This window comes from Aedes albopictus, chromosome 2 (genome assembly GCF_035046485.1).
Source record: "Aedes albopictus strain Foshan chromosome 2, AalbF5, whole genome shotgun sequence".
Classification (NCBI taxonomy): domain Eukaryota; kingdom Metazoa; phylum Arthropoda; class Insecta; order Diptera; family Culicidae; genus Aedes; species Aedes albopictus.
The window spans coordinates 53,349,473-53,367,972 of record NC_085137.1 but is presented as its reverse complement, the minus strand read 5'-3'; the positions used below and the strand labels follow the sequence as shown (position 1 = coordinate 53,367,972).

General features: G+C 39.4%; 1 protein-coding gene and 1 pseudogene across 2 annotated transcripts; one reads left to right on the top strand and one right to left on the bottom strand.

Moving 5' to 3' along the window:
* Window positions 1-1,112: 1,112 nt before the first annotated feature.
* Window positions 1,113-3,430, bottom strand: LOC109421558 (probable cytochrome P450 6a14; annotated as a pseudogene).
* Window positions 3,431-3,968: 538 nt separating this feature from the next.
* On the top strand, window positions 3,969-14,454 carry LOC109409168 (probable cytochrome P450 6a14). 2 transcript variants are annotated; one of them, XM_029871250.2, is made up of 3 exons: window positions 3,969-4,018; window positions 12,821-13,906; window positions 13,971-14,454. In XM_029871250.2, the coding sequence occupies exons 2-3, from the start codon at window positions 12,844-12,846 to the stop codon at window positions 14,384-14,386; spliced, it is 1,479 nt and encodes a 492-aa protein (XP_029727110.1). In that variant the 5' UTR covers window positions 3,969-4,018; window positions 12,821-12,843; the 3' UTR covers window positions 14,387-14,454. The 2 variants fall into 2 exon arrangements, with proteins under 2 accessions (XP_029727110.1, XP_062705671.1); XM_062849687.1 differs by lacking the exon at window positions 3,969-4,018 and adding an exon at window positions 4,235-4,518.
* The last annotated feature ends 4,046 nt before the right edge of the window (window positions 14,455-18,500 follow it).

Here is an 18,500-nt window from a genome sequence, read left to right as displayed (position 1 = left end):
GGTGCTCCTTCATTGATACCATTCATCAACTCTTCGCATCTTGCACCTGGTGGCCATCCTTGTTATATCTATCAACAAATTTCCTTCCCAATTATTGCAGATGGTGGGCACAGGCAGTGTTGCATTTGAACTGAACGCGAGCCAAAAATGAACTGAACGCGTTCAATTTTTTGAACGTGAACGCAGTAAACATTGAACTTGCGTGTCAGAGCTTTTCACTGCTCAAGAACGCCCGTTCAGATCCCCATTCGGCTCAATGTTCTAATGCACTATTCTATCAATATGTAAAGCTAATGAATCGGTCCAGTCGTCCAGAGCTCCGTAGAAATAAGACTTCATGGAACATGGCCCGTTACTGTACCACATAATACCACATTAGTAATACGTACATACATTGCATTGTGGGGTTGGGAAGGAAGTGGATCGAATCGTCCGGAGTTACAACGCCTCGGTCCTTATGACGCATTTTTATGCGAAACAACGTCCAAAAGCTTGGATGCGTCATCATATTCTATATGCCTTCTCTCCTAGGACTTTGTGACGCATTTGTATACACTCGTTGTTACGACCTAGGCCATTGTGGCATCGGGCATTAAGATTCTGCATCGAAATACGGATTATCCGCAATCCACGGTGGCCGGACCGGTTCCCCTTCACAATAGAAGGTCAGATTCTGAATCCAATGAGCTTTTGCTAGAATTGGCGAAAAAAGGGCAAAAATATGACCATTTCAGTTTAGCGGGTACCAGGGTATCATGTTAACATGTTGGCATTATACTGGTGCAGTTCTTGCTCATTGTTCAAGGTGCGTTCAATTTCGAGTTCGCTCGCGTTCCAAATTTTGAACTGAACAATGTTCAAATCGTTTTGATCGCAGCGTGCCGAATTTGAACATGAACGCAAATTGATCGCGTTCAAATGCAACACTGGGCACAGGCGCAGTCTTTTTCCGCACACCATTGACCATTTCTTAAAACCTCCTCATATCGTTTCTAATCACAGTTACCCCGCTTCAGAAATCGCACACTCTCTTCGTACTGTCATTCGGGTAACATGGGATCCTTGTTTCTGATAAGTATCTCATTGATTTATCCATTTTTTTAAGCATAATAAATGCTGATTATAAACATAAATAAAAACGTAGTTATATTTCGTTTAAATATTTTTTTAGCCCGCTTCGGATAAGGTCCATTTTTTAATGCAAACGTTAGAGTTGCACTAACGAGCAAATTGTTTGAAATTGTTAGATGGCAAATATGTGCCACACAATACTTCAAATTATGACTGCATTAGTAAATGATATATAAGAGCACTTATAGTAGAGTAAATTCAAACAAAAATAAAACAGTAACAAAAATTAAAACTTTTCCTTATGTTTACGTACCTTAAGATATATAACCCCTAATTACCAGTAAGGTTCACATGGTACATTGAGCTGAAAAGCAAGTTCTGTTCCAGCGGAGACGTCGCGTCGAGAAGAAGAGAAAGAATACCCCATTGAGAAGGACTACCGGATGGCTGTATTTGAATAGAGCTGCACTCACAAGCAAATTGTTTGAATTTGTTAGATGGCAAATAAGTGTCATATAATACTTCTGATTGTGACTGGATTAGTAAATAATGTAAAAGCACTTATACTAGACTAGAGTAAATATACTGATAGCTCCACCCGTCAGTTTTGATCCATTCCTACTCTACACTTTCTCAACCTTCAGCCAAAGCCCTTCTTTTGGCGTAAGTATGAGATTTTGCGGCTGGAACTCCATTTCGCTACACGACTTGGACCCTGGCGAAAAGCGTAGATCCTTCAGCAGCAACGCCAGTCCAATACGTGCTTGCATCATTCCAAATCGGAGCCCGATGCAGATTCTTGGTCCCTCACCGAATGGAATCCACGCAAACGGGTGCCGTTTGTTGACTTCTTCGGTTGTGAAACGAGTTGGGTCGAATCGTTCCGGATCTGGGAAAATCTCTCCATCGTGGTGTATGGCGTGTACTGGAATCATCGTGAAAGTTCCAGCCGGAAGAATTGTATCCGTATCAGGAACGTGATAATCCTTGGTGACTACTCGAAAGTGCATCGGAACTGGTGGGTAAAGGCGAAGAGTTTCTAAAATGTTTGAAATTATAGTAAGTATATTCATTGGAGATATCAAATATTAGTATTTTACCGTTAATTATCTGGTCGATGTACGTCATCTCCATGATTGCTTCGTAGCTCATCACTCCGTTATGCTTTTCTAGAACCTCTTAAACGCATTTTCTTCCCTCTTCTTGAATATCCAGGTTGCGCGACAGCTCATGCAAAGCCCATGTCATTGTAGTTGAAGATGTCTCGAAACCAGCGATGAAGAATACATAAGCTTGAGCCGCAATCTCGTGAACGGTCAGATGATCAGAACCTTCAGTTTTATCTTCCAGCATAGCGATCAACAAATCCATGAAATCATTTCGTTTGACATTATTTTTAACTCGATAATCAATGGTGCTCTCCACTACATTCATGAAGAACTCGGCAACGTCGGGCAGAATCTCGGTAATTCCTAAGAACTGTGCAAATCTTGGAGCAGTCATTTTGAATGCATCTTTCAACGCACTACGAGGCGTTTCGAAATGTTTGCGACCCATTTCGCGGAATTTTGAATTTGGTTCTTTCATCGAATTGCACTCAATACCAAAAGCGCACGTACCAATCATATCCGTAGTGAACCGCCCCAGCAAATCTCGCATTTCCAACTCGCTTTCTTGCGATACTTTTTCGTCCAAATGCTCGCGAAATTGCTTCCCCGCAGCGACCATCGTCGGATACATCATCTTCATCTTGCCGGACGTGAAGGTGGGCGAAATTTTCGCCCTCAAGTTTCTCCACTTGTTACCCTCCAAGCTGAACAAATGCGCAGAGAGGGGATCATCTTTCTCGTTGTAGTACATGCCACGGTTTTGAAAGTATTGGAAATCCTTCACCAAGATACGCTTTATCAGATCCAAATCCAGCGGAATGACGATTGGTTTGACGAACATGAAGATCCCAGTCAATGGATACTGCCCTTTGAACTGCTGATACCATCGTGCAAAGTGCTTCACCGGATGGATAGTTTTGTCAAGCAGCACTAAGCTCGCCGGCACGTGCGGTACATTACGGTCGGTGAAGAAACGCAGCTGCTTACGCAGTATATGGGTCCCATACGCTAGCAGGAGGACTAGAATGGTCACTAGAACTATCGTGATGACTTCCATGCTCGATGGAGAGGTGTGGATCACTAACTAGAATGGTTTTCAATTTTGAGTGGAACACAGCGATACCATATCAGAAAAGATTAAGTCCTATCTCAGCAAAGAATCAAGCAGTACTGGATGCAATCCACTAGCGTTTCAAGTGTGAATTCGTTTGAATGTGGTGTGTCCATATCTACGCCTTACCGCGTTTGTCCGCCTATAAGATAAACAAAATAATTAAATATTCCTATTGGAATAGCGTTGGTGTAGAACAGTGGATTGGTGAATGGTTTATTTATAAACATGATTCATTCTGATTGGAACAATGTTGGTGTTCAAGATGAAACGCACACAAGTGCACGATTGTGAACAAAAATGAACTTCGCGAGTATCAACAGTATATAGGATACTGCAAGATGACGTCACGAAGCCGTGCACTGACATTTCAGCGAGCTTGTTTACATGGACGTAGTCTCTGGCGGAGATCCGGCAAAACTGTTTTTCGATACAATTTCAGTAAAACTTTAATTAGACGATTGGTCTTGTACTAGTAGGATTGAATATAATCGATATTTCCGTATCATTATGGTTTCGGGACGGAAAAAGTAAATTTAATTTTCGCCGCTCGTAAAAAATGCTAACACCTTGTAAATAAGCTCGCTGAACTGTCAGACAAAATGAGGTTAGATCAGGTGCTTGCAGTACCCTATGGGTGGCTTTGTATGCCAGTGACGTAAATAAACAGTCAGTCGTTCTAAAGTTTTTGTTTGGAGATGTTGATTGAAGCTGACGCAGATCAAAGGTAAATCATAAACAATGAGTTGTTTGTGTTTCGATACATTATAATCTACTTTTTATCTGTATCTTAACAGATCCGCCACATCTATGTACATCCAGGATATCATTCAAGAATCTTAAAATAACTTTCTTTATGAAAATGTGGTCCGATTTGTATAAAACTGGAGAAAGTGGAAATTGTCCCGCCAATTCTTATGCTTACTTCATTTTTAGATATTAAACGGTCGCACACAGCATGTGATAAATGAAAAATAAGTCGATATAAGAGCAAACTTGGATTTTGAAACGCAATACAGAAGCCTCAGTCATTGAACAATTAAACTGAAGTAATGTTTAAGGCCCAAAAAACACGATGTGCCTGATAAGCGGCATGGAGAAAGTTAGACCTCGATGATGTTTATTGATGGATTAACAAAATTGCAAAGGAAGAGAACCCAGCAAGGCAACTCAACGAAACTATTAGAAGCTATACACCTAAGGCACTTTCAGGCCTGAAATAATTGGGTAAGTCAAGTTCTTGTATTATGAATTCGGTTGGAGATCGAAAAACTTTTTTTGAGAAAAATATTTTTGTTTATTTTGGGTTGTTTACAACTTACATCGGAAGTGACGTATATGATAGTGCATCATTGAACGCACACAGCGCACTACACCCGGTACTGAAAAAAAGTGTCGCTAGTCGAAAAGTGTCGCTAGTCAAAACGTCGCTATTCGGTTTGGTGCTGGCGCCATAATAAATTCTAATGTAGGTGACTCCTTATCTTGAGAAATCTTTTGTATGTAGGGGTTGTGTGCTATTAGTGGACCCTGCGCCTATAGTGGACCCCCGTCAGAAAAACTCAAATATAAATGCCCAAATCAACTGTTTCCAGGCAACTTCCACCGGGGGAACATTAATTACATTGCCACACAGCAGTTCTTGGCAAACAAATGCCCCAGTGACCGCAACAATCGATTATTTTAACTATTTAATAAATGTAAACACTCAAAAGGGTCCACTATAGGCACCGTCGGCGGCGTGACAGCTAACATGGAAATAAAATGGGGGGTCCAATATAGGCGCCAATATATTTGTAAATAATCCTATAATGGACCCCGGTGGTGTTCATTATAGGCAACATCGATGCGTATTTTCAAATGCGTATTTCACTGGAATAATGTATTGATGTTGTATGTTTGACGGTCTTAACATAAAGAGGGAACGTGAAAATTGTTAAAAAAAATCCACTTTGAAATAATGCATTATCTTAACATAGCTAAAGAGCCGCAGAAGTAAATTTCGATGGCATAGGGGGTCTACTACTACTACCCAAACCCTACCTAGTCTTGTAAACTTCGAAAATGCCATAACGACACAAACTAGCACAAACATGATCAAGGATCTATCAAGATAGAAAAATATCGAGATAAGGAGTTACTCAAAGAACGGAAGAAGTCTATGTAAACATAGATAGCTGTTCCCATACTGTATTCTCACATTGAGCATTTTAGAAGAAGAAAAAAAAAACCACGGAAGCTGGGAAACAGGTTCCGTTTCATTGAGGAACGTTACCGTAAACCGGGGTCAAATTGATCTCCGGGTTGATTTTGATTTTCATCTAGATAAGGTACACCGGGGCAAGTTGAAACGGGTGGGGCAAGATGAAACACGAAGTTTTGAAACAGATTTCAATACAATTTGATAATTTATCCTTCGTTAAAATATTGTTCGAATCAAAAACTATGCGTTATGGAGATCAAACTGTTTATCATCATTAGAAAACGTCATGTTAACCCGCTGTTTCATCTTGCCCCGGTGTACCTTAAAGCATTTTTATATAGCTTCCTTACAAATATCGTTTAGTATTCAATTCCAACAGAACGACACTTGAAATAAAGCTTTTAAAAATAAGTTTTTTCTAACGTCTGATCAATTTCGACCCGTTGATCAATTTGACCCTGGTTTACGGTACACCGGAAGGAAGAGGACCACCACAGAGAAACAGACGTCACACTCTACTCGCTTCGCATAGATTACCTTTTTAACGATTGATTCAAATGTTCGGTAGTTGGTCAATTGACCAGTCGCGGCGCCGGCATCGTTTTTGCTCCTGTTTGACGTTTGCTCACTACCACCATCTAGTGGTGGCTTGCCCAAATACAGCATTACTAGTATTGGGTGATTACGATTTCGAGACGATGATTTTTAATATAGTTTGTTCTAAGTGTTACGTCTGTTTTTCTGTGGGACCTTGTTCTTATGTGAATATTTACGACGTAAGAGTTCTAGTATTAACAATACATACAACACGATTTCACTTTTCGTGAATAATAATTGTAGGAAAGCAGGATACGTTAAAAATTCTTCGTGGTTTTACGACTGGAAACTTGATGTGAAGGGCAAACGGCTTTCTAAGTTTTCGAATCAAGAACGATTATCTACATTTCCGACGTTTCGGTCTGGGGATTCAGACTTTTTCAAGAGTCATAGTGTCTACCGTTTATCGTTTTTAGAGTTTTTGTATAAGATATGCACTTCTGGGTAACGTTTCATCACAGACAAACAGACGTCTCACTCTGCTCACTTCCCATCGTTTCCCTTTTTAACGGATTATTCAAATATTCCGTAGTTCACAAATCGCTCGCTCAAGGCGCTCGCATAGCTTTTGCTCCTCTTTGACGTTTGCTCACATCTGCCATCTACTCAGTGGGTTTACGAACCAGAGTGAAATGAGCATTGGGCACTCAAGTAACAGAACTAGCTGAACAACAGTTTCTTAAGCTGAAGTTTGCTTAAGAGTGGTATCCCAACTAACAATCGCCAGCCGCAAACAAGCATGCATGCTGAATTGTTGCTTTATAATAGTAATTATAACTGAACTAAAATTATGCTGTACACATTACTGTACAAATGCTATTTCAATTGAAAACGTAGCCAATACTCGACTTTTCGTATTGGTATTTCCAATAATAATTTAAAACACTTTTCAAGCGTTTAATAATATTTTTATTCGACTCGCATAGTTTAACAAGACTTTTTTCTGCTTCATGATGAAAAACACGTGTTTTTTACTGTTGTTCAGACGTTAACCATAATATCTGTGCTTATTCACCACTGCTGAATAGGAGTCGAAGTCTGATCATTATTAAACCACGGGAAGTTTATGTTTTGATTTGAGCACTGCAATTCATCATCTCTAGGATGGCGCAGATAGGAAGGCATGCGGCTAGTAATCGACGGGTCTCGAGTTCGAATCTGGATTTAGGTAAATTTATGTGTTGTTGTCTGCCGTGAATCGCATATCTGCCCCATTTGCATAGGAAATCCAGCAAAGATGGGACTGATATGCGATTTACGGCAGTTATTGTTTTACAATATTTGTTCACAGCATTAAATTCCAATCAAAAACTCTCGTGGAAATTGAACAATTTTGCATTTTATTTATTTTTAATCATTTTTACTCAAGCTGAATAACAGCTTTACTATATAGTTGTACAACGATTTAAGAACAAACAGTTCAGTTTGTACACAACACTATGCTTTATAGTTTCTCCAAATTTGTGTGAACAAACCCCGAACAAAGGTTGTGCCTGAAATATATCCAAATATTATTCAGCATCATGCTGAATCAATTCGTCGAAAAGGTGCTTGTAAAATGAGTGGTTTTTAGTTGGGATATTCCACTTTTGTATGTTTGTATGTTCCAAGTGATACGTCTGCTTGTCTGTGGTTTCATGTTTTAAATTTTATATAACTCAGTGTGCACTAATAACGACTCAAATGAGGCAAAGCCTGCTACTCGGAATAGTGTTTTATGAGCAATTATCAAGTTATTAGCTGAGAGATTTCTCAATCAGTGACTATTTTGCATTTATCTAATCATGTAGCAAAAAAAGGATAAATTTCTGAACCCACTGGCAATCGAACCCGTCCCTCTCCACATGGCCTTGATGGAAACACATGCGTTTATCGCTTTGGAAAGATGTGGAAATACCTATTCTGATATTATGTTTTAGAAATTATTTATAGCTCAATGATTTAAAACTAAATAGTGAAGAGGGCCTCTGAGAGGTGTAGAAGGTTTGGAACAGAATATGTAGTTTAAGGGAGAGAGGACGTAAAAGGATCAAGGAAGAGTATCAGGAGGAACAGTATAAATGAGTCGCAGAATTGAGTATTAAGAGGAGGCAAGGAAAACAGAAGATGCTCTAAGGGCCGATTTCTTCACCCTGGCTTAAGCGTTAAACCAGGTTTAACTATATGGGTAATCCTGGCTTACCGGGTAAGCCGAGGTGAAGAAATCGGCCCTAAGAGCCGTCCCGTTCGCAAACGAGGCAACTTAGCTTGTAAGAACAAATTTTGTTTCACGGGAGACTATGAAAAGGAGTTGCATAGGCGTTTGGGAGGCTGCAGGAGGGATTTATAGTAAGTACTTCCGGTAGTTCCATACAGTTTTACGTTGCCTTGAGTTGCATTAAAAAGAGAGCATTTCAACTACATGGAGCTTTCAGACAGTTTCAAGGACTTCAAGGAGAATCCTGAGAAGTTTTTGAAGGTCTTTAAGGGTCGTTTCAAGGGGTTAAAAGGACGTTTCAGAGAGATTCGTGGTGCCCCAGGGATGCACCTGAAATACTCTCTCTGAGTTCCCCAGTGATTCAATGCTTCAAGAGTAATCAAGTACCCCGTACTCTATCCTAATTACCCGAACAGGACTACCCTAGTAACCCGCTTGTTGAAGAGTGTCAACAAGTGAAAATTTGTTCATTCTCTGTTAAACCTCCGTCCTGTGAAGACCTAAATTTAAGTTGTATTTCATTCGATTGATAAAACTGAAGCATCAAATCCACATTTGTGTGGCGAAGGACGGCCAATCGATTACCGCGAGGGACAAGGGACAAATCATGGGATCCAACAGCCAAGGAGTTCTGTGCTCCATAGACGACGTTCTATATGTGTCTGTTGTGAGAGAACTGCCAAAGAACTGCGAATCTGCTTTCCGTTAGAAAGATATTGTGGATTTATTACTAAATTGGTGTCGGAAGTAACTTCATTGACTTCCACTGCCTTTTCTAAGCGTTAAATATAACGTCGGAAGTATTGCGCTGTATAGATCATCAGATTTACTATACAGCGCACTACTTCCGACGTTATGTTTAACGCATAGGAAAGACAGCGGAAGTCAATGAAGTTACTTTCGACACCAATTTGGTGCTAAATCCACAATAACCGAAGCCGGAGTAAACGTTTCTTTCGAGATGGATTTACAACGGCGATATCATTGGTGTGTGTCTTGTAAGAGGCAATTTTTACGAGCTGAATGGCTACCAGAAACAGGCGGCTGTAAATTTGTGCGATCGTAAGTAAAATAATAATATTTTGAGAATGGAATATATGTATTAAGTTATCCAGCATATGAAAGTTTGTTATTGGACTGTTTGAATGCACGTATGGTACAAAATTAATATGTCACAAAACTTTTCAAATTTTCATATATTGTACCTTAGAAATTTTGGTAATTTTTAAGTTAAAAAACGGTTCGTGTCGTCACGTGTCGCCGCAATTTCGAATAGTACATCTTAAACATCATGCTCAGAGCTGCCTAAAAACGTTTAAATATTTTGCAGAAATTTGCAGTTTTTTAAATTAGAGCTATTTAAAAAAGTCATGTTTTTTCATATGTTTTACGTTATTTTTCCATTTTTTACTGAAATTAAATTTATCTTTCCACATTTTTCACACGTTTTGAACAAACTTGATTGGATTTGATCGAAAGATGATCATTTATTTAAATTCGAATTGATTTTTTAACAAAAAACGCAAAAAATATGGGGTTTACCTATTTTCACCATTTTTGAAATTATTGAAATTAAGTAATTTTTGAATACCCCTTTTTAAACACTAAAAATACTATATAACATATCTAGGCAACCTATAACTTTGATTAGACACATAAAAAGAGTTTTGACCGAACTTTATCTTTTTCCGACCATTGTGCCATGTTAAAAAAAAATTGTTTTCACGCAAGCGCAATTCTCTCAGAGAGCCTCAAGGCGAATACCTTATTACAAAAAAATAATGAAGCACTACAAATGCACATTAAAATATAACATATTATAGTGGAACCCATATAGCCCATATAGCCGAGGCGGTAAACGCACGGGTATTCAGCATGACCATGCTGAGGGTGACGGGTTCGATTCCCGGTCGGTCCAGGATCTTTTCGTAAAGGAAATTTCCTTGACTTCCTTGGGCATAGAGTATCTTCGTGCCTGCCACACGATATACACATGCAAAATGGTCATTGGCAGAGGAAGCTCTCAGTTAAAAACTGTGGAAGTGCTCATTGAACACTAAGCTGAGAAGCAGGCTTTGTCCCAGTGAGGACGTTACGCCAAGAAGAGGAGGAGGAGTGGAACCTTACAAATGCGTAATAAATTAGGACATCACAATTGGACAAATACAACACAGAACATAAATTTTGCCCTGTTACCCTATTGGATAACAATTTCCGATGACAGGACAGGATGACGAGGTTTCATCAGTCCATCAGTCAATCCTGTAATCGTATTTTTCCTGGCTGTTTGCCTTTAGTTCGCAGCGATAATTGCTTTCATAGCTTGTGTTTTGTCTAGGAAATTCTAATCCTAAGGGGGCATCCCGATTCGGGTTTCATCACTAGAGTTCTATAACTTGAAGTATGTGCCAGGGAAAGGTTTCCATCTCTAGTACTTAATCGCGGCCCGAAATGGCCTGAATGTTGGCAATCGAAAAAGGGTTCCTCTATTCTGCCAGAGCCCTATAAATGCGCATTAATTCTAGGGAAATATTTGCAAGTTAAAATAGCACATTTAACACAAAAAATAAAACTTGTAATACAACCACACCCAACGGAAAAGAAATTTTTGTGGATGAAACCATCCACAAAAATTTCGTACGTACTCAAATTATATAAAAACTTATATAAAGGTACCTTCAACATATAACTAACTTACATCCAACTTTAACAAAGCAACTCTTCCATGGAAGGCTAGACCTTTCCTTGGTTCGGCTAGACCTACGATAACAGAAATGCAACTTAAATTATACGCAACACTGCAAGAAAACTGTAGCTAGGCTCCAATCCAAATCAAACAGAGATTCTTCCAATATAATTGGACCTTCGATCTTGGCGGCACTAGTACGAACTCAAACAAAACCTCCAAATCGATCAGAGAAATTCCAATCGATCTTGGAATAACTGAATAATTACAAAGCACATGATATCTTACTTCACAACGTAGTTGTGCAGATCACTGCAAGTGTTCATGGCCGTAACGTATTTACACTATTTACAATGCCCGCGTGGGTTTTACGGTTGGGTGCCATTTTACGAAAGTAAATGGACCCTACCAATACCCGTGCCCCACGTTGGGCGCCATTATTACGAAAAAATAATGAAGCACTACAAATGCACATTAAAATATAACATATTATAGTGGAACCTTACAAATGCGTAATAAATTAGGACATCACAATTGGACAAATACAACACAGAACATAAATTTTGCCCTGTTACCCTATTGGATAACAATTTCCCATGACAGGATGACGAAGTTTCATTAATGTTGTTGGTCCATCAGTCAATCCTGTAATCGTATTTTTCCTGGCTGTTTGCCTTTAGTTCGCAGCGATAGTTGCTTTCATAGCTTGTGTTTTGTCTAGGAGTTTCTAATCCGAAGGGGGGCATCCCGATTCGGGTTTCATCACTAGAGTTCTATAACTTGAAGTCTGTGCCAGGGAAAGGTTTCCATCTCTAGTACTTAATCACGGCCCGAAATGGCCTGAATGTTGGCACCCGAAATAGGATTGCGGGCCTCTTTTCTGCCAGAGCCCTATAAATGCGCATTAATTCTAGGGAAATATTTACAAGTTAAAATAGCACATTTAACACATAAAATAAAACTTGTAATAACCTCGATATGGTAACCATGAGGCGTAGCGAAAGGGAATGCATGTTTCCCGGTAAGTTACGACATATGTACTTTGAATGAGGACGTTTTTACTGCAAACACATTCCCTGTAGATCGACAATCGGAGATATCAGGAACCATGCACGTGTTGACCGGTGCAAACAGTACTGTTGTGAGCCGTTCAGAATCACTCTCATTTACTCGAAAGTATATTTTTGTCACTAACACCCCTTTGCTTCTAACTGCAATCACACAGAATCAGATATTCTATATGTTGTTTAGATGAATTCATTCACGATCATATGAAGAGAAAGACGCGTCCCGAACTATCATTGCATGGGAAGCTGCATCATTCACTTCCGAATTCCTATCTGTCTCCAATATTACTAATCGATACATCTAAATCTTGTTCCATATATGGAACTCATACCTTTCAATCTAAGTCAGACGATGATGACTCAAAATTTTTGGTGGCAATTAGTCACAATACAAGATAGAGAGTCAGTGCTTCCCTCGCGTCGTTTTGGTAATTCAAATCGTTACACAGCACTTTTATGTTCATGTTCAGATGCGTGCCCACTTTCGGAGAACCTATCATCAAATTCGTAGTCAAATTCAGACGGATGCCTACGGCGCCGTCCATAAACTACGTTGCCTAATTGTTCACCTTGTCAAACCCCCATTCTCTTCATATAGTTTTGTATATATGCAATTTCCTAAACTCATGTGGACAGCAGCCTTTGGCGTCCGTCTACTTAATCTACGGACGAGCCTTACCGACAAACCCTTTCCTCTTATCTTATCATTCTCCTTCCAATTAGATAAAACCAAGACTCGCCAGTAAATATATACTACTAAGCAAATTGATTCATTTCAGTTATTTTCCGGCCACCATAAGCGATGGACATCTTTTTACTAATAACCGCCATAATCCTGCTAGTAGCATATGGCCTACATCGAATTCGTAAACAAGTGAACTTCTGGGCGGACCTCAACGTCCCACACAATCCCGTAAACCTACGTCAAAATGTAGACCAATCGATTCACATGGCCCGTCGCTTCCAAGGGTACTACCATCGGTTCAAGGGGCAGTATCCCTTTGCCGGTATGTACCTATTCACCAAGCCGGTAGCGTTGGCCATCGATCTGGAGCTGTTGAAGTGCATATTTGTGAAGGATTTTCAGTACTTCCATGATCGCGGTACGTACTACAACGAGAAGGATGATCCCCTGTCGGCGCACTTGTTCAACCTGGAAGGCACCAAGTGGCGCAACTTACGGTCCAAAATTTCACCCACGTTCACATCGGGAAAGATGAAGATGATGTACCCGACGATGATTGCGGCCGGAAAGCAGTTTAGCGAATACATGGAGGAGAAGGTTGGAAAGGAGTGTGAACTGGAGCTGAAAGATCTGTTGGCTCGGTTTACAACCGATGTGATTGGAATGTGCGCTTTCGGGATTGAGTGCAACTCAATGAAAGATCCGAACGCGGAGTTCCGGCAGAAAGGGCGGATGCACTTTGAAGCGCCTCGTAACAGAAAGAAGGATATGCTGTGCTCTATTGCGCCAAGGTTGGCTCGGTTGATGGGATTGAAGCAGATTATCCCCGATCTTTCGGAGTTCTTCCTAGGAGTGGTACGCGAAACCATCGACTACCGAGTCAAGAACGGAGTTCGACGAAACGACTTCATGGATTTGCTGATTGGAATGCTCACTCGATCCAATACGGAGCTCGGACCGTTAACGTTCAACGAGGTGGCTGCACAGGCGTTTGTGTTCTTCGTAGCAGGGTTCGAGACTTCATCTACCACAATGACTTGGGCTTTGTATGAGCTCTCGGTCAACCAAGATATCCAGGAAAAGGGTAGAAAATGTGTTCGCGACGTGTTGGAGAAATGCAATGGCGATTTGAACTACGATGCGATCATGGAGATGACTTATATCGACCAGATTTTACAAGGTGAGTTAATGAATGAATAGTGTATCGTACAGCTAAATAACTGAATGGAATTCATCTGTTCCAGAAACATTAAGAAAGTACCCACCCGTTCCGGTTCACTTCCGCGTCGTAACCAAAGACTACAAAGTGCCCAACACGGAAACCACCCTCCCGGCAGGAACGTCCGTCATGATCCCCGTGTACGCCATTCACCACGACCCGGAGGTTTTCCCCGATCCGGAGAAATTCGACCCCAACCGATTCAGCACGGAGGAAATCAACAAACGGCACCCGTACGCCTGGACTCCGTTCGGGGAAGGTCCCCGAATATGCATCGGAATGAGGTTCGGTATGATGCAGGCCCGGATCGGACTTGCTCTGTTGCTGAATAATTTCAGGTTCTCCAGTGGAGAAAAGTCGACTGTGCCGCTGGATTTCACCGCCAAGAGCTTCATCCTATCACCGGAGGAAGGGCTTTGGCTGAAGGTGGAAAAGCTTTAGTTGTTTGCACCATGTACCAACACCAACAACTAGAACTGTATAGAATGTAATAAATGATGCATTTAGTAGTTTTAGCATTATTATCTATTAGAAACACCATGTTTCACTACATGTTTATTTTGTACAAGATCTAGCTTCTTCATGCAACTCAAACAGAGGAATTCTACACAGCAAGCTTAACCGTCATGCAGACAGAAGATGTTATGAACAAGTAACAGTAACATCGGCTTGTTTCAGTTGCTCATGATTACAATGCGTTTTTAACATTTCGTGATAGCGTCCCAAGTCGATAACATTGAAAAACGATAGGCGCTGGCGTTTCCAGTTAGTCTAGCGATGAACACTGTGACTCGTAAATTCAGAAACCGATTAGTTCGAGTAGCTGATAAAAAAAAAAATCAATTCACAGCAGTGAGGGTTCCATTGAGGAGACTGGCTAAATTCCTGTATCGTCAGATTGTAACTTCACTGTTGGAGCGCTGGTACAGAACATTAAACTAGAAGTATATGCTTTATATTAAGAAGAAAAACAAATCAAAGAGTTTATTTTTACATAGGGTATGTGTGTCATCAGTAATCTCATGCTATTCGAAAACAAGCGATTGCGGCACTGATTGATTCAGTTCTTTTTGTTCTCATGGGTGCTCACTTCTAACAAAAAAATCAAAAATAAGAAACAAAACAAACAGCGCTTCAATCTTTTGTTTTTCGTAAGATGAAAATATGAGCCACATGCTTAAGAAGGGTACAAATACCCTACATATGTACTTTTGTGTGCGAATGAGTCAACAATCAAAATGACGCAAACTAGGGTAAATGAACTAGTTATCCCCATTGTGCATAGGTTCCCAAACTATCAGGTGCGCGACCCCCTTTGGCCAGCAGACGTACTTTTCGCGACCCCCCATAGAAATTCCCTCATTTGTTGTATGTTACAGAAAAATATTCGACTGTCCCTCGCGACCCCCTGGATGAAGGCCGACGACCCCCCTGGGGGGTCGCGACCCACAGTTTGGGAAACCATGCCATAGTGGTTCCCTATTTGGCCATATTGGAAAAAAGGAACGTTTTCAAGCTTTGACCTACTATGAAAGTTTTACAGGTAAGCCTCGAATTAGTGGACGTATCATTTTGTTTTTGCTTTTTCATTTCGCTATCTCGGCGATCGCTTTTTGTTGCATTTTTGTTATTTATGTTTGTAAACCCAGATTTTACAACTTTATTAATATGGTCTCCGAAATCCGATGTATCAGTATCTTGAAAGAAAAAAATGCTTCATCAATTCCTCCATGATTTTTTACAAATCATTTCATAAATAGTTTGAGAAATTCGACCAGGGATTACTTCAGAATTTGCTCCAGTGATTTTTTTAAATCTGAATTCCTGCCAGAAAATCTTCCTGGGATTTACAAATTCTTCGAAAGATTGTTTCAGAAACTTATATACAAAAAAATTTAGGGATTCCTTTAGACTTTATAATGTCCTCCAGAAATTTCTCCAAAAGACCCTTAAGAAAATCTTGCACGGATAGCTTAAATGGATTCTTTTAGAAAATATTTTACGAATTCTTTTCAAAAAATTTCGCATAGATTTGTTTCAGATATTCATTCTTCAACTTTTTTCATTGAAATTCCTTGAGAAATTTTTCAAAGCATTTGTCTAGAAAACCTTCCATTAACTTTCTCAATAATACTCCATGAATTTATTTTTAGAAAAAAATTCACGGATATATAAGAATCATAAATTCAGAACTCTTTCAAAATTTTCTCAGAAGCTTTCTCAAAATTTTTCGCCAAAGATTGCATTAGAAATTCTACAATAGATTATTAAGGAATCTCCCAAGATTTCTCCACATTCTTTGAGATATTCCTTAAGCCCATTGCTCTCCCAGGAATTGCTCCAAGGATTTCTTAAGAAAGTCTTAGAAAATCCTCCAAGATTTTTCTACAGATTCTTCCAGAGATGTTTATAAGAATTCTTACGGAAAGGCTGGAAGACATTCTTGCAGAGATTCCTGCAGAAATTCACACAGAGATTTTATCAGAAATTCCGCCGCGTACTCCTCAATGTATTTTTTTTTTAATTCTTCCAGGATTTCCTCCAGGAATTCTTCTAAAAACGCTGTTTAGGATTTTTTAGGGGATTTCTCCATTTTTTTTTCAAAAATATTTCATGAGGTTTTGTTAGGTATTCCACCAGGGTTTCCAAATGTTTCATTGGGTACTCCTCCTGGATTTTTTTTTTAGAAAATCCATCCAGGATTCTTAAAATATTCATGTTTTTCAGAAATTCATTCAGGAATTCATTTATACTTTTCTTCAGATTTTTTTATATTCCTTCTCTAATTTATTGAGTGATACTTTCGGAAATATCTTAAGAGGCTTCTACAATATTCCAAGAATTACTTCAAAAATTTCAGCTGCGATTTGTACAAAAGTTGATCCATGGATTCTTTCATTATACAGTCAGGTTTTTTTTTACGCGGTTTTTTTTTACGCGGTTTTCATTTACGAGGTTTTTTTTACGCGGATTTTTGAATTAACGCGGTTTTTTTTACGCGGATTTTTGAATTAACGCGGTTTATTTTTACGCGGATTTTTGAATTAACGCGGTTTATTTTTACGCGGATTTTTGAATTAACGCGGTTTTCATTTACCTGGATTTTTAATTTTAGGCCGGAAGTTTTCCACGCATTATTATAGTTTTTCTACATATTTCTGTAGTTTTGGTGCTTAACAGCATTAAAAAGGTAGAATAGGATGCAGAGAAATTTTCTGGATATCCAAGGACATCCAAACTGTTCTTGAGTTTAGATCCTAAAGTCTAAGTCTGTAACGGTAACTTCTTGCATTACACAAAGCAACGATTTGTAATCTATTATGCCTAGTAAATCTTTTGAAAGTTCCATAGACAGTTTCAGATCAGTCGGGATATCCTAGGTCACCCAAACTGTTCTGGAGTTTAGATCCCATATTCTACGGGTGCAGCGGTAACTTCTTGCATTATACAAAGCAACGATTTGTAATCTATTAAGCCCAGCAAGTCTTTTGAAAGTTCAATAGACAGTTTCAGATCAGTCGGGATATCCTAGGTCATCCAAACTATTCTGGAGTTTAGATCCTAAAGTCTACGGGTGTAGCGGTAGCTTCTTGCATTATACAAATTAACGATTTGTAATCTACTATGCCCAGTAAGTCTTTTGAAAGTTCAATAGACAGTTTTAGATCAGTCAGGAAAACCTAGGTCATCCAAACTGTTGTGGAGTTTAGATCCTAAAGTCTACGGGTGTACCGGTAACTTCATTCATAATACAAAGCTACGACTTGTAATCTTTCATGACTTACTGAACATCTCAAAGTTTAATAGACAGCATCAGATCTGTTGAGATGTCTAAGGACATCCAACATTGAGATGTCATGAACTTTTTTCATTGTACAAATCTACGATTTGTAATCTATTATGTCCAAAGATTATTATTATTATATCTATTATTGTATCTATCTATCAGATAATTATGTCTATTATGTCCATTTCTGGCTGTTCAATTGGTTGATTTGAAATGTGTATTTTAACCCTCGAGCAGTCGCGTCTTTGACTACCTGCAGCGACGCCGCGCTCTCGCTGTGTACCACAAGCGTGCATTTTTCATGGTGCGTGTACTCAGTACACGATGGGACCGCTCCCGGGTTTAAACTATTTTGAAATAATTATTGATTTAAACCCTGTCTAATTATGTATAGTTACTATTTTTAGCTTGAGAAACTACTGTCATAGTCATAGACTTTGAAAACTGAGTTCCAGAACACTTAGGATTACCTGGAGTATCCTAAAATTTTCTAAGAATGCTCTGTGACCGTCAACTATCAACCCTCGAGTAATCGCGTTGTTGTATTTTGTACAACACGTTGAAATAATCTCGCTTTTCGTGTTCAGCATTAGCGTGGTGCTGACGGTGGTGAGCAACCGCGCGAGCTACGGAAGGTTAAGTGAACATGATTTACTGCCTGTACTTCGACACTTTTGCGACAACTGTGAGATGGAGTCTTAACAACGAACCGGTTTAAAACAGTGTTGCAAAACTTCATCTCATTCATTTGAACATTAATTAACAAAT

Coding starts and splice junctions, on each gene's coding strand:
- LOC109409168 (XM_029871250.2), top strand. CDS start 12,844: ATGGACATCTTTTTACTAATAACCGCCATAATCCTGCTAGTAGCATAT. Junction 13,907..13,970: donor TATCGACCAGATTTTACAAG/GTGAGTTAATGA, acceptor CATCTGTTCCAG/AAACATTAAGAAAGTACCCA.